The 13,842-nt window shown below is 50.9% G+C and overlaps 1 protein-coding gene across 3 annotated transcripts in view; it reads left to right on the top strand.

Annotated features, from left to right (window-relative positions):
* Positions 1-11,506, top strand: part of Cacna1s (calcium voltage-gated channel subunit alpha1 S) — a 65,090-nt gene extending 53,584 nt beyond the window's left edge. For 2 of the 3 annotated variants that reach the window (XM_038348673.1, XM_038348672.1), the window contains 12 exons: positions 448-607; positions 1,513-1,640; positions 4,256-4,352; positions 4,968-5,070; positions 5,847-5,948; positions 6,226-6,350; positions 8,014-8,142; positions 8,835-9,085; positions 10,203-10,288; positions 10,714-10,805; positions 11,036-11,188; positions 11,333-11,506. In XM_038348673.1, coding sequence (XP_038204601.1) covers positions 448-607; positions 1,513-1,640; positions 4,256-4,352; positions 4,968-5,070; positions 5,847-5,948; positions 6,226-6,350; positions 8,014-8,142; positions 8,835-9,085; positions 10,203-10,288; positions 10,714-10,805; positions 11,036-11,188; positions 11,333-11,506 — 1,600 coding nt within the window. Of the gene's footprint in view, positions 1-447; positions 608-1,512; positions 1,641-4,255; positions 4,353-4,967; positions 5,071-5,846; positions 5,949-6,225; positions 6,351-8,013; positions 8,143-8,834; positions 9,086-10,202; positions 10,289-10,713; positions 10,816-11,035; positions 11,189-11,332 lie in introns of all 3 variants that reach the window. The other variant, XM_038348671.1, reaches the window with a different exon arrangement.
* The last annotated feature ends 2,336 nt before the right edge of the window (positions 11,507-13,842 follow it).

Raw genomic sequence — 13,842 nt, 5'->3', positions numbered from 1 at the left:
TGCAGTAAAGGGTCTCCTGCCTAGCTTGGTGCCCTATTGTCACCATTGTAAAAATCTTGCATTGATGTTTGACACTGAATTCAACCGGGTAGAATGTTGCCTATTTCACCCTGCTAAAGCAGAGTTCGGAGGTCAAATGTCTCTCTCAAAAAGTGATGAGGCCTCAGTGACCCTTGACATTGGTCTATGACACTCACTTTTGCTATGGTTGTAGTCGTGCATAAAAGCTACCCCTACTCCAAAAAAGGTCTCTTCTGTAGCTCAACTCTACTTTAGCCCTGCATAAAGGTGGAACAGAGAGATTGCAGAGAAGAGGGGACATTATGACACCCAAGCTTATAGGAATCCTACCCGTGGGAGCAGCCCAGTTCTGTTCGTGACACCGGGCTGATGTTCCTAAGGACCAAGCAGACATGCATAGGCCAACAGTGCCCCTCCTCTGTTCAGGTGTGCCACAGGGGAAGCCTGGCAAGAGATCCTGTTGGCCTGCAGCTACGGGAAGCTGTGTGACCCAGAGTCAGACTATGCCCCGGGGGAGGAGTATACGTGCGGCACCAACTTCGCCTACTACTACTTCATCAGCTTCTACATGCTCTGTGCCTTCCTGGTGAGACGGAAGTCTGCAGGTTCCGGCCAGGGCAGGGATGGAGGGGTGAGGTGGGGCGGATATCTTAGGAACACTGGAAACTCTGGTTAGACTGTCCCTTATTCTGATCCTTTGGGGCGTCTGTGTCTTGTGAGATCTTCTCTCCTGCTCCAAGTGGACTGTGAGGCATTTTCACTCTGTGCTCAGCGTGCTTACTATATATAGTATACACGTTATATATACAGTTTCAATACGGAGGACTGTGCCGAGGCCAGTTCTCAGAGGGAAGAGGCTTCCAGTAGAGACGTTTAACCCTAACTATTCCTCAGCACAGAAAGGTGCTGTGTTAGAGGGACAACCGACAATATGGAAATGAGCCAATAGGTTCTGGTTAGGGTCAGAAATGGCATGGTGTCACTTGGGGGCGGCAGGGCTATCACTTAGGAATGGCACCCTCTTGGCTCCCTCATACTGGTGCTCTCCTTTTTCTTCTCTATATTCACCCCAAACATTTGAATGTCTAATGTTTGCCAGGCGCAGGGCCAGGTGAGGGGGTAGGAACATAAACAAGACCTAGCCCTGGCCCTCATGGAATGAGTCTGTGGGTGAGCAAGTCTGGTAATTCAAGGGACCCCCAATGTAGATGGAAAAAAGCTGGTGTGGTGAGAGGGGCATGGGCCAGGCCCAGAAGAGGCTGAATAGCTCTGGAGATCAGAGTAGCCCCCAGGGAGGTACCCTGCCTTGGTTTTAGCCGATGGTCACCAGTACCTGAGCAACGCACATGCTGGACAAGAACAGAGTTCAGTCCCAATTGCATGTGGAATGGGGAAGGAATAAGGGAGGAACCCCATGCCTAGTCTGCCCTGGTTCCCCACCCTGAAATCAGTCACTGCCTGCCTGGGCTGTAGGAATCCTTCTTTTTGCAGATCATCAACCTCTTCGTGGCTGTCATCATGGACAATTTTGACTACCTCACAAGGGACTGGTCCATTCTGGGCCCTCACCACCTGGATGAGTTCAAGGCCATCTGGGCCGAGTATGATCCGGAAGCTAAGTGAGTCTTCGTGGGTGTGCTGGGTGCTTATCAAACTGCCCACCCTTCCTGGTATTCTCAGGAGTCTCTCTGTTCTCCTTTAATCTACCCAAGGTTCCAGGGAGATTCAGCATATCTCAGAGGTGGACGGGATCCCTCAAAGGAGGAACACCCTGACTCTGGGAAGCGCTCACTGGTTTCTAGTTGGACACTTAGTACTCAGGAGTGAGGAGTGAGCTCTCAGTCCCTCCCCAGGCACTCGGGCCTGGCTGCTCACTCTGGGCTCTGCTCCCTGGCTGTAGCAGAGATTGATTACAGTGCAGAGTCCCAAGTCCCACTCAGACTGTCTGAGTTAGAGTCCTCATTACCCTTAGCCTGGTCCTTGGGCCATCTGCCTGCACTTTAAAGCTTGGGGACACTTCTGCTTGGTCCTCTGGTCATTGTAGTCTCACAAATGAGCAAATGGAGGTGCAGAGAAATTAAGTGATGGCACCAAAATTCAAGGCAAGTTTGTCCAGAGTCCTTGACAGCTGCACTCTAAAGTGTTTTCAATGGGAACATTAAAAACTACAGTGGGAAAGATGGCTGGAGAGATCCCTCAACCATCTCAGCGGTTAAGAGCACTGGCTGCTCTTCCAGAGGACCCAAGTTTGACTCCCAGTGGCCATGTCAAATGACCAAAACTACTTGTAACTCTAACTCAGACAGATAGACATATACACAATGAATTTTCTTCTCTCTTACTCTCTCTCTCTCTCTCTCTCTCTCTCTTTCCTTTATATGTTTTGTTTTGTTTGTTGTTTTTTGAGACAGGGTTTCTCTGTAGCTTTAGAGCCTGTCCTGGAACTCACTCTGTAGACCAGGCTGACCTTGAACTCACAGAGATCCACCTGCCTCTGCCTCCTGAGTCCTGGGGTTAAAGGTGTGTGCCACCACTGCCTGGATCACAACTAATTTTCTTAATCTACTTGCTTCTATCACTACCACACAGTACTGACTTGGGCCTTGGAGCTGGGATATGGCTCAGTGATAGATACTTGCCTGTCATGTGAGAGACCCTGAGCTCAATCCCAAGCACTAGTTACCAATATTGGTATGCGTGTGTTTGTGTGCATGTGCATGTGTATGTATGTTTGTATGTGTGTGTGTTTGTGTGCATGTGTGTTTGTATGTGTGTGTATGTGTGTGTATGTATATGTGTGTGTTTGTGTGCATGTGTGTTTGTGTGTGTGTTTGCATGTATGTATGTGTGTGTGTGTGTATATATACTCAGCACCTAGGATACAGATAATGTAGAGGCCTCTGCAAATGCCACGGCCAGTAGAGTAATGATACGGGGAAACAAGAAGGAAATCCAGCTCAGCACGACTAAGTAGCTGGTATCGGTTCTAACTTTAGAGTCTGACACCAGGCAGTTTATTTTAGCCATATTTAAATACAGTACAATTTGAAAAAAAAAGTTTCCTAGTGTGACATAATCCCATGTGCACCAGGAGGCATAATTACATCAAAACTCTTCTCAGAGTACATGTCACTTCTTCCACGAAGACGGGTTCTGTAGACAGGCTGCATGTGCTGTCTTAGGGGCCTAGGGAAGGATCCGGGCAGGTCATACAGATAGCGCAGAAGTCAGCTGGGTTATTGCCTACTTCTAGTCTTGTTTGTGGGAATTTAGGGGAGACCCCTGCCCTAAATATATAATAATATATAATAATAATAATAGATAATGCAAAAGCCATCTGGATTATTAGCTTCAGTCCTGGTCGTGAGAGTTTGGGGGAGCCAGGTATGGCCTGCCGTACAGATAGCACAGGGGTTACCTGTCATCTCCATTCCTAGCCTTCTGGGCAGAAAACAGGTTATACATATTTTTCTTTGAAAGGCCAACCCTGTGTGTTTAACATCCCTGGCTTTCCTAGTGCTTCTCTGTTAGCACAAGGACCTCTGTGCTCCCCACAAGAGAAAAATGTCTCCTTTCTTTCGCAGCCAGCTCTAAGGCTGGGGAAGTTCATAAAACATCCCAAATGCATGCTCTCAAGGTAGCGCTCCTCTATTGCCAGCGCCTTGGTACTGTATTCACCTGACCTCCCTGGTCGCTCTGTTTGGGCCTCTTCCTGAGATCACGGTTGCACTGCCATTGTGTTCCCAGGTCTGGAGGACTCCCTGAAGTGGGCTGCCACTCCCTTGATTTATTAACACAACCCCAGAGCTCCTCTTCCAGCTTGACCAAAACTAAAGAAGGTCTTAGCATGAAGGGAATGAAATCCAGGTCTCCTGTGCTAGAGGGTAACTCCCTGAAAGAAAGCTTGTGTCTCCAAAATGGAGAGCCAGCCCCATTCTGTGGTGGGCACCCATGAACCCAAACCTCCTCTCTTCTTTCAAAAGGCTATGGGGGGGAATCTGAGAAAAGTGGGGGAAGGTCATGGCAGGAGTGAATATGGTCAAATTGTATGCAATTTATGAAGAACTACTAAAATATATTTAGAATAATATACTAGGCTAGTAGAACTTATAAAGAAGGGTTAAAACTAGGAAATGTTTCCTGCCCCCCTGGCTTCCTTTCCTCTCTTTCCACTCCAGAGCAGGAAGCCCTGGGTGACATTCCTGGATATGATAGCTTATGTGTCCTCCCATAGGGGCAGAATCAAGCACCTGGATGTGGTGACCCTGCTGAGGAGGATCCAGCCCCCTCTGGGCTTTGGGAAGTTCTGCCCACACAGGGTAGCATGTAAGGTAACTTGCGAGTCTGAGCAGCTGTGGCTCGGGGAAGGAAGCTCAACAGGTGGGGCTGGGTGGCTAGAGAGAGCCCCATAGAAGGAGACATTGTACAACAATGACTTCCTGAGTTGCTATGTCAGTCATAGATGGGCCATCACTGCAACAAATACCCGAGACAAATAACTTAGAGAGAGGACAGGTTATTTGAGCCCTGGTTTGGGGATTCCAGTCCATAGATGAGGCAAATTCATTGCACTTAGTCCTCTGGTAGGAGGGAGTGGTGCAAGTGCATCATGGTAGGAGCCATGGTGGAACAAACTCACTCATTTCATGGCCAAGACCCAAAAAGAAAAGGAGCCCTGCCCCCCCCCAGGTCCACTTCTCACAGTTTATACCAAGCAGCACCACCCTAGTGTGCAAACCTTTAACACATGGGCCATGGCAAACATTCCAGGCCCTACAGCACTTTCCAAGTCCGTCCCTGCTGACCTCAGGTCTCATGAATGCATCCTAGTCAGCCCGCATTGCAGTCCTTACAGCCACCCCTTCCCAGCCCACACTGGCTGAGGAGAACCTGAGGAACTGGGCCTGGTCCCAGTGCATCTGCAAACCCAACCTCTCCCTACACAGAGGCTGGTGGGCATGAACATGCCCCTCAACAGCGATGGCACAGTCACCTTCAACGCCACACTCTTCGCCCTAGTACGCACAGCCCTCAAGATCAAGACGGAAGGTGAGGGACTTCTCGTGAATGCCCTTTCTCCTCGAGGTGAATTCTGAAACAAAATCCCAGGAAAGTGGGCAGAAGCAGAGGAAGGCCAGGCCACAATCACCAATTCCTCACACCCTGCAGGCCTTACAGGGAATCTGCGAATGCTCGAGAGGACAAGATCACTAAGGTTCTGTCCTGTATTCCGCAGCTGTGTCAGGGCCCGAGGCATGACTGTGCTCACTCAGGGCTGGGGTCCCCTCCCCCAGTTCTAGGTGGGGCAGAGGTAGCATCAGTATTGGGCAGCTGTGAGGGCCCACCCTTGACTCCACTAATCCTGTCAGCCCCTAACCCAGGAATACAGACACGGGAAGAAGTGGGGCTGAGGGTTCCGGTGTCTTTGGGACTATCCTCCTATCTGGGTCAATGAAGTCTGAGGCAGCCATGGGCAGACAAGAGGGAAGCCAGGACTCAAGAAGGAGCAAGTTAGAGCAGCAGGAGGATTACTTGGGGACCGTGGGACAGACAGGGGTCTGTAAAGATTTGATGTTTTGACAGAGAGAAAGGGAGATGATGACCTACAATATTAACCAGTCTGATCACTGCTAGCCACAACCTACGGGCCATAAGCACAGGACCCAAGGGTTGGGATGCCCCTCCCTCATCCCATTGCCAGGGTAGAGGACAGCAGCTACCAAAAAAGAACACTGAGCCACTGTGTGCTAAATGAATGGTAGCTTGCTCAAGGTTTTGTCAAGTTCTGTCACTTTAGGGCCACTCCCACCTTTCCCATGTCCCAGGCAACTTCGAACAAGCCAATGAGGAGCTGAGAGCAATCATCAAAAAGATATGGAAGAGAACCAGCATGAAGCTCCTGGACCAAGTCATCCCTCCAATAGGAGGTGGGTGCTGCCTGGGGAGACCAGAGTCCAGGGCACATAAGGAAAGGACGAGAAGCTTCTGTAAGAAGTCCCTTAGCAATCTGACACCTAGACACTGTTAATACCATAGGCAGATGCCATGAGCACCTATCAGGGCACCAACTAAGGGTGAAAGGTGCCCATTCACCACCCCAGCAGAATGGACTGAGTGCCTGGGCCTGCTGCACCCCCACCTCCCCTTCGGAGTCCAGTGTGAGACCCCCACTGGCCTCACCCCACCCCCCTTGGCTGTCTACAGATGACGAGGTGACAGTGGGGAAGTTCTACGCCACATTCCTCATCCAGGAACACTTCCGGAAGTTCATGAAGCGCCAGGAGGAGTATTATGGGTATCGACCCAAAAAGGATACGGTTCAGATACAGGTAAGCCCAACCTCGGTGGGTTCCAAGGGATGCTATGTTGAACCAAGTCCCTCTCTGGGTCCCTCATCAATGGTCAGAGATAGAAGCAAAGAGAAGGGAAGCTGGAGGAACTAAATGAGAAGATAGTTCAGGTTGGTCCATGAAGGAAGGTGCTTAGGACTCAGAAGATCCAGGAGCTCCTGACCTCTGAGAGACCTCTAGTAAGAGCAGTGGTCTCCAAAGACAGCAGGCCCTGCCCCACTCTGGGGTCTGCTCCACTAAGTATGAGAAGAAATGTTTAGAACTGTATGTTTTATATCATAGGGATTTTGATTGCTTTTTTCTGTGCTCATTGTAATGCATGTGATTTAAAAATTCAAAAGCCAACATGTAGGGCTGGAGAGATGGGTCAGCGGTTAACAGCACTTGCTGCTCCAACAGAGGACCCAAGTTCAGTTCCCTGCACCCTTATGGTCATTAGCAACCACATGTGACTCCAGTCCCAGAAGATCTGGTGCCCTCTTCTGTCCTCTTTGGGCACTGCACACACATGCACACAGACATAACATGCAGGCAAAACAGCCATACACATAAAGTTAAAAAGATAAATATTTAAAAACAAAATGTATACACATTTGGGCTATATGTCCAATAACATATTTGAATCGCCCTCGTGGTTCTGAAATAATTTTATGCTTTTAAACAATTTCTTTGTGAGCCATCTGAGAATAGTTCTCATCTCACATAACACTCCATCAGCTCATAAGGCTTTAGTGTGAATTTCCAGAAAACGTGGTATTGCCCCACATAATTCTCCTACAGTACAACCACTGAAACTAGGAATGTAGTGTTGATACACAGCTGTCATCTGCCCCTCACCTCGTTCAGGTTTAACTGGTGCCCGAATGATGTCCTTTTCAGGGAAAGTGTCCAACTCAGAATCACACACCTTGCATGCACAGCACCTTGGCCTCTTGCTTTTTGGAATTACTTGGCAGTCTTTCCCTAACGTGGCCTTGACCCTTTGAGGACACGGCTGTGCTATCCCTCTGGTTGGGTTGTCTGATGTTTCCTCACACTAGATAGAAAATGTACATTTTGTGCTGGGCAGTGGTAGTGCATGCCTTTAATCCCAGCACTAGGGAGGCAGAGGCAGGCGGATCTCTGAGTTTGAGGCCAGCCTAGTCTACAAGAGCTAGTTCCAGGGCAGGCTCCAAAGCTACAGAGAAACCCTGTCTTGAAAAACAAACAAACAAACAAACAAAAAATAAAACAAACAAAACAAAAAAACAAGAAAAAGAAAATGTGTGTTTTAGGTGAGAATGTCAAGACAAGATGTGTGCTCTTCAAAATTATTTGGCGACACTCATTTTTATGTGTTCTATTAGTTGTGATATGAAGTTTCATTGACTAAAAAACACATCATTAAAGAGAGGCTTGGGTGGGAGGGGTCTCTACCCACAAGATTACAGAAAACCCCTTAGAGATGTTTCAGAATGCAGACTGCCTCCTCCAGGTCAGAGCAGGACCACAGGACCTCATAGTCCTGTGATATTGCTCCAAGATGGAGAACAGGTTTCAGGAAAGGTGTAGGTGCAGGAATTCAAAAGAAGTGGGGCCGGGAAGGCATCTCTGATCTCCACCCCTGGACCACAAGGTCATCCTGTCACTTCACCATCCCTAGGCTGGATTACGGACCATAGAGGAAGAGGCAGCTCCTGAGATCCACCGTGCCATCTCAGGAGATCTGACAGCAGAGGAGGAACTGGAGAGAGCCATGGTGGAGGCTGCCATGGAGGAGGGGATATTCCGGGTGAGTGAGGGCCATGACCCTCTTCTGCGGCACCAACATAGAAAGCAGCAGTAGAGAGAAGGGCCAGAAGCCAGGCTGCACTGAACATGGGGGCTGAAGATACCACCTACACCGTGCCACTCACATCTCTTGGGACCCAGAATCGATGACCCAAAAGTATTAACGATGATACACCCTTTCGACAGCTTCCACAAATCCTCATCTAATTCCATCTCCCAAGGGTCCGTTTCAACTCAGGCTAGTGCCTGATTCTGAGTTCTGTGGAGAGCTGTAACCCATTGGGTCTTGAAGACTCTTCCTGGATACCCCTTTAAACTCTATGGGGTTTTCCCAAAATGGTCTCCCAAAGAGATGACATGCGATGTCCCCCGCCACTTGATTAGAGGGGAGCTGGAACACAGCTCTGCACACTCCTAGTTCAGTGTGCCATGTTTCCATGTGTGCATTACCTGGTGGTTCCTTAGGTGTGTCCCATCTGTCCATCAAATGTAGACCTTGCCGAGGGCGGGGACTATGTTCCAGCGTCACCTTTCAGTCCATTCTCTTCCGGCCTTATCGAGTCATCTTCCAATCCCATTGCTTTCTCCTAGCTCCATCACCCCAAGGTGACAGCTCACCCCACCCTCCATGCACCCCTTATCCTCGTATCCAGCCACTGCTTTCAGTATTCCCACTCTCCCCTTTGCCTCTAGAGGACTGGAGGCTTGTTTGGTCAAGTGGACAACTTCCTGGAAAGGACCAACTCCCTGCCCCCTGTCATGGCCAACCAAAGGCCCCTCCAATTTGCTGAGATGGAGATGGAGGAGCTGGAGTCACCCGTCTTCTTGGAGGACTTCCATCATAACTCAGGCACCCATCCTCTTGCTCGTGCCAATACCAACAATGCCAATGCCAATGTTGCCTATGGCAACAGCAACCATAGAAACAGCCCAGTCTTTTCCAGGTAACAGTGGTAACTTCCAGCTGTGGGTGTGCGAGTTCTGAGTTAGACTTGAGAGGGAAGGAGGCACCATGTCATTTGTAGAATGTCCTTTGTTTGCTGTGTGCCCTTGGGGACCACTCTGCACCCCTAACACAAGAGGCAAACCTGAAGGGGTGGCTTTGGCCAGCAGGGGGCAGCCTCTTGACAGTGTTGGCCTCAAACCTGAGCCCGCCTTTCTGTGGTTCCCGGTGGGGAGGTCCTGAAATGTGTTGGTCACACAGTAATGCTTAACAAAGGGCCTCCAGCAGTAGCACACACTGTAAGGAATTCTGGATGATAAGGTCAGTTGCTGGATTTGGGTAGTTCCAATCCATTAGTCGCAGGCTGTGATTTTAAGTGCCATAAAATACGACCGGATGGGAGCAAAGCCACTTAGCCATCATAATACAGGGACTGGGTTCCCTGTAGGGCTTCTGCTCTGGATGGGCCAGCTGAGTGACAGTCTCTTTGGGCAGGAAGGGCAGATGCCAACTGAGCAGCTCCCTTCCCTGGGCAGGACTGCCCACAGTTCACTCCAGTCCAAAGAGGCCTATATGTAGCCAGAATGCTTGAAAGGTACTCATGTCTTGGGGTCACCATGGTGCTAGCTAGCCTGGAAACACAGGAGCGTCAGACGTGAGCTCTGCTGTTGGGGTGTGTGTTATGTGGTATGATTGGGACCAATTAGGACCAACTAGATGTACTGGGAATATAGAAGGGTTACTGATCACCATGGGCTGGCCCAGAACAAATCTCAGTTTCAATTGCACATGAGAGATATCCGGGAGCTTTCAGAACTGCCAGAACCATGGAGAGTCACAGACAACGGTCTTCCAGGCTTGCCAGGTGAGCCCACGTGCAGTCAGGGTTGAGAACTAGCATCCTAAGGGTACTGAAACAACACAGAATGTGAGAAGGGTGGGGGATCATTGAACAAGAGTGGAGGCAGCCATGAGTCTGACTTGCTCCCCGAGAGCCAAGGTCAGATAGAGTCAAGCCCTGGCAGAATCAGCCCCGGCGTGAAGGCCACTTGCAGTCTACCAGGATGTTTGCTGGGGCCTCGGTAAATGGGTTCCAGACTGCTCTGCTTCCATTTCAGCGTCTGCTATGAAAGGGAGTTCCGGGAAGAGGCAGACACACCTGCTACCAAAGAAGGACCCTTCAGTCAGCCCTGCAGGGGCTCTGGTCAGTCCCTTTCATGACTAAGAAGCAGGGCCTTCTCCTGGGGGGAGGGAGTTGAGGGTGCCCCTTAGAGCCTGGAAGAGCCGCTTAGAACTTTTGTGACGAGATGGGTGTTAGCTGAGCTCTGGGAGGGGGAGCGTCATCACCAGTCTGAGGAAGACTCCAGAATGCTGGAGTACTTCCTTGCTCTCCAACACACTTGCACGTAGCCATGCTGAAGACAAGCTCGCTGGGGAGCCCTCAGCCTCTCCCAGACAGTAAGAACAATGCAAGGCAAGCTGGGCCAGTTCTGGCTGACCTGGAGTTGGTCAGCCTTCAACGTATGTCTACCTTCTACACCACCTTCTCAAGCTGGCCGAGAAAGACTCTGACGACTTGGCCCATCAGGAGTCAGCGGCCCCATTGACCTTGTCTTGCCCTGTCCACAGGCCCTCACGGCAAATCCCATGTGCACAAACGGAAAGGACTGATGACCCAGAGAGAGATGCCTGGAGGCCAGGTGCCTCCTTTCCCAGGCCAGGTAACAAAGGAAAAGCCCTGGGAGGAAGCGCCATCTAGACCCCGCCTGGCCTGGTGCTAGGACTGGGGCTCTGGCAGGGGCCTTGTAGGAAGCAGTCCATCCATCACAGAAGGATGCTGTGTTCCTGCATCCCCCCCACCCCCCGTGGATGAGCTGTGAGCTCCAGTGTATCAGTTGGCACTAGTGTATCTGTTTGGGGGGATCTTTGATTTTCTGTGTGTTTAAAACAGCTCCCCCAGGCAGAGCCTCCTGTGCAGGAGGAGAATAACGGCTCCTTGCCAAGGTTTCTGGGAGCACCCCACAGTGGGAACTTTGAGGAGAGCGTCCCCAGGAACTCAACTCACAGGTGCAAGGCTCCAGCTACTGCTTTCCTGATCCAGGAGGTGAGGCGGGGCTGGGACGGAGCTGCAGACCACACCAAAGGGTGGCCTGTGACAGTCTCTCATGGGGAGAGGGTGACCAACAGTAGAGGGCCCCAGAAGTCAAGTCTCCTGGAAGATCCACCCAATCTCCTCTCCTCCCTACAGGCTCTGGTTCGAGGACGGCTAGACTCCTTAGCAGCAGATGCTAACTTTGTCATGGCAACAGGCCAGGCCCTGGCGGATGCCTGCCAGATGGAGCTAGAGGAAGTAGAGGTGGCAGCAACAGAGCTACTGAACCGAGAATCCCCAGAGGGCAGAGCCATGCCCTGGGAGGCTTGAACCTCAGGTCCTCCCTGGGCAGCCTGATCCAGCATGGGACTTCAAAAAGATACTTATTCCTCCCAGGTGTGAGGCCCACACAGAATGATACGAGCTTAGAGCTGCCATGACCAAGGGCCAGAAGGTGCTGGAATGGAGAAGGGCTAGCCCAGCCCAGCAGCCTGCCTTCCCTCAGTAGCCAGCTATGCACACTGAGCAGCCGTGGTCAGGAACCACCTCAAGCAGGCTGGAGGCTGTGGATGGGCGGGTTGGGCCCTTCTCCTCACCAGCGAGAAGCAGCATTTATCTGGCAGCGTTTCTGATGTCATTCACAAAGGCCTGATCCGTGCCAGGGTCCGTCCGTCACAAAGTCACTCCAACCAGCTGGACATTAAAGTCTCCAGGCCTGACACTGGCACCTGGCTTCTGCTTGTCTTGTTGTTGTTGTTTGTTTTTGTTTTTGTTTTAGAACATTTTTGAAACGTTCTGCACTCTACCTATTTCCTCAGAGATCCTGGGCCTTGCAGAAGAGTCCCAGGCCGTCTTCACTTTCCCTCTCATGGCATCAGAAGCAAAGCCACACCCTGGTTACACCACGGCCAACCTTTGTCGAAGCTGTGACCCTGTGACTCTGGCTATAGTCCATTGCCAGCGCCAAGGCCAGTCTCCGCGGCTGTGGTTTATGGCTATGGTTATCACGGGTTTGTGTTTCCATGGCTCCTCTTCCACACCACCCAGCAATAACGAACAGCTGCTGTCTACCAACCAAATGCCTCGCGCGCACCCTTTCCAACTACCGTCTCCTGTCGAGGGCTTCCCACGGATTTACAGGGCACTTTCACACAAAACCACTCACCTCTCACCAGAGTCACATTCAAGAGGAGGGAACGGAAGCGCAGCAAAGATAACAAGGCATACCTGTAGCTAAAGCTGGGACTGCCTTGCTGTGCCTTTTCCCCTCCACAGGGCACTCTTTCCTTCTGCCCATGCCTTCATTAACTGTGGGCCAAGTGCCTGCTCCTGTGGCTGTTGCTATGGTAACAAGGCTGACCTGCTGTGCAGCCTCCTGTGAACACCCCCAGTGGGCTTCTGAGTTCCTGGGGCCTGCCCTGGGATGGTGACACTTGGTGACCTGTGCATCCGGGCCCCAGCTAGGCCCCACAGCTTCCTGGAGCCCTGTCAGTGAAGCAGTTCCACACCCCCCCACACACACACACCTTTCCTTGAACCTCAGCTCCGATAGTTTGCCTTGTCCACCTCACCCACAAACAGAAGCCACCGGAAGGCCCTCTCCCCTCAGTCCCTCTAACCACACTGTCTACCTATGCCCCTTCTTCTTGACTTAGTAAAAGCTGGGTCTTTGCTCCAAGCAAATCCCTTTTCCTTCCCAGCCATTCCACCTTCTCCCTGTCTTTGCACTGGGTCCTGTTTGTGTCATCTTCCAAGTGTGGCTCAGATCTACCAGACACCACCCTCTCGTGGGTGAGACTGCTGCTCACCCACAAGTGGCCATGCTTACCTCTGAGCTTCAGTGTAACCGTCTCTCTAGAATCCTCCTGAGCCCTCTAGCTCACTGACCTCTAACCATCCTCCAAACCTCGGTTTTGCTGCCATTTCCCTGGACACTGCTAAGCTCTTTAGAACCTGGCTCCTAAGGGTAGACAACCACCTTCCCCCATTCCAAAGGGAACTACATCCCTGCTGTAACTTCATTTTATCCCAGCCAGAGGCTAAGTTCCCTGAAAGCTGTAGCTGTTCCTGCCTTGTTCACAGCGCTCTTTATCATTCACCAGTGGCCCAGAAGCTGCTTGTTAGGCGGGTGATACAGAGAGCCAAGAAGTGTAGACCCTACCTGCTTTGCGTCACCAGCTCAGCCACCTTGGCTATCCATCTAAACTGGGGACAGGTGAGAGGAAAAAAACCTGTCTTATCAGGTATGGTGGCTCTGCCTTTAGTCCCAGCACTTGGCAGGCAGAAGCAGGTGTCTCTCCGTGAGTTCAAGCCCAGCCTTGAGTGGGTTTCAGAACAGTCAGGGCTACATAGTAAGATTCTGTCTCAAAAAAAGAAAAAAACGAACACACAAACATACGAAAATCCTCTGCCTCCAAATGTGCCAGGCTGGATTCCCCACTGCAGCCTCCAGGATGAAAGAAGTTCCAAACCCACCCACGGGCGCTTACACTGTCTCCCATTCACCTGACTGTCTCCCATTCACCTGACTCATGTCTAGTGAGGTAAGATGCAACCTACATAAAAAGTGTTTCTTCTGCTATAAAACGCTATCAAAAGCTGCTGTACTCCGATGAAGGAGCTGGGCATCTTTACAGCACTCACGATATACAGAATGCTAACTATAA

The sequence above is a fragment of the Arvicola amphibius genome, chromosome 12, assembly GCF_903992535.2.
Source record: "Arvicola amphibius chromosome 12, mArvAmp1.2, whole genome shotgun sequence".
NCBI classification, from domain to species: Eukaryota; Metazoa; Chordata; class Mammalia; order Rodentia; family Cricetidae; genus Arvicola; species Arvicola amphibius.
The sequence above is the reverse complement of the archived record's forward strand: the minus strand, read 5'-3'. Positions and strand labels throughout refer to the sequence as shown.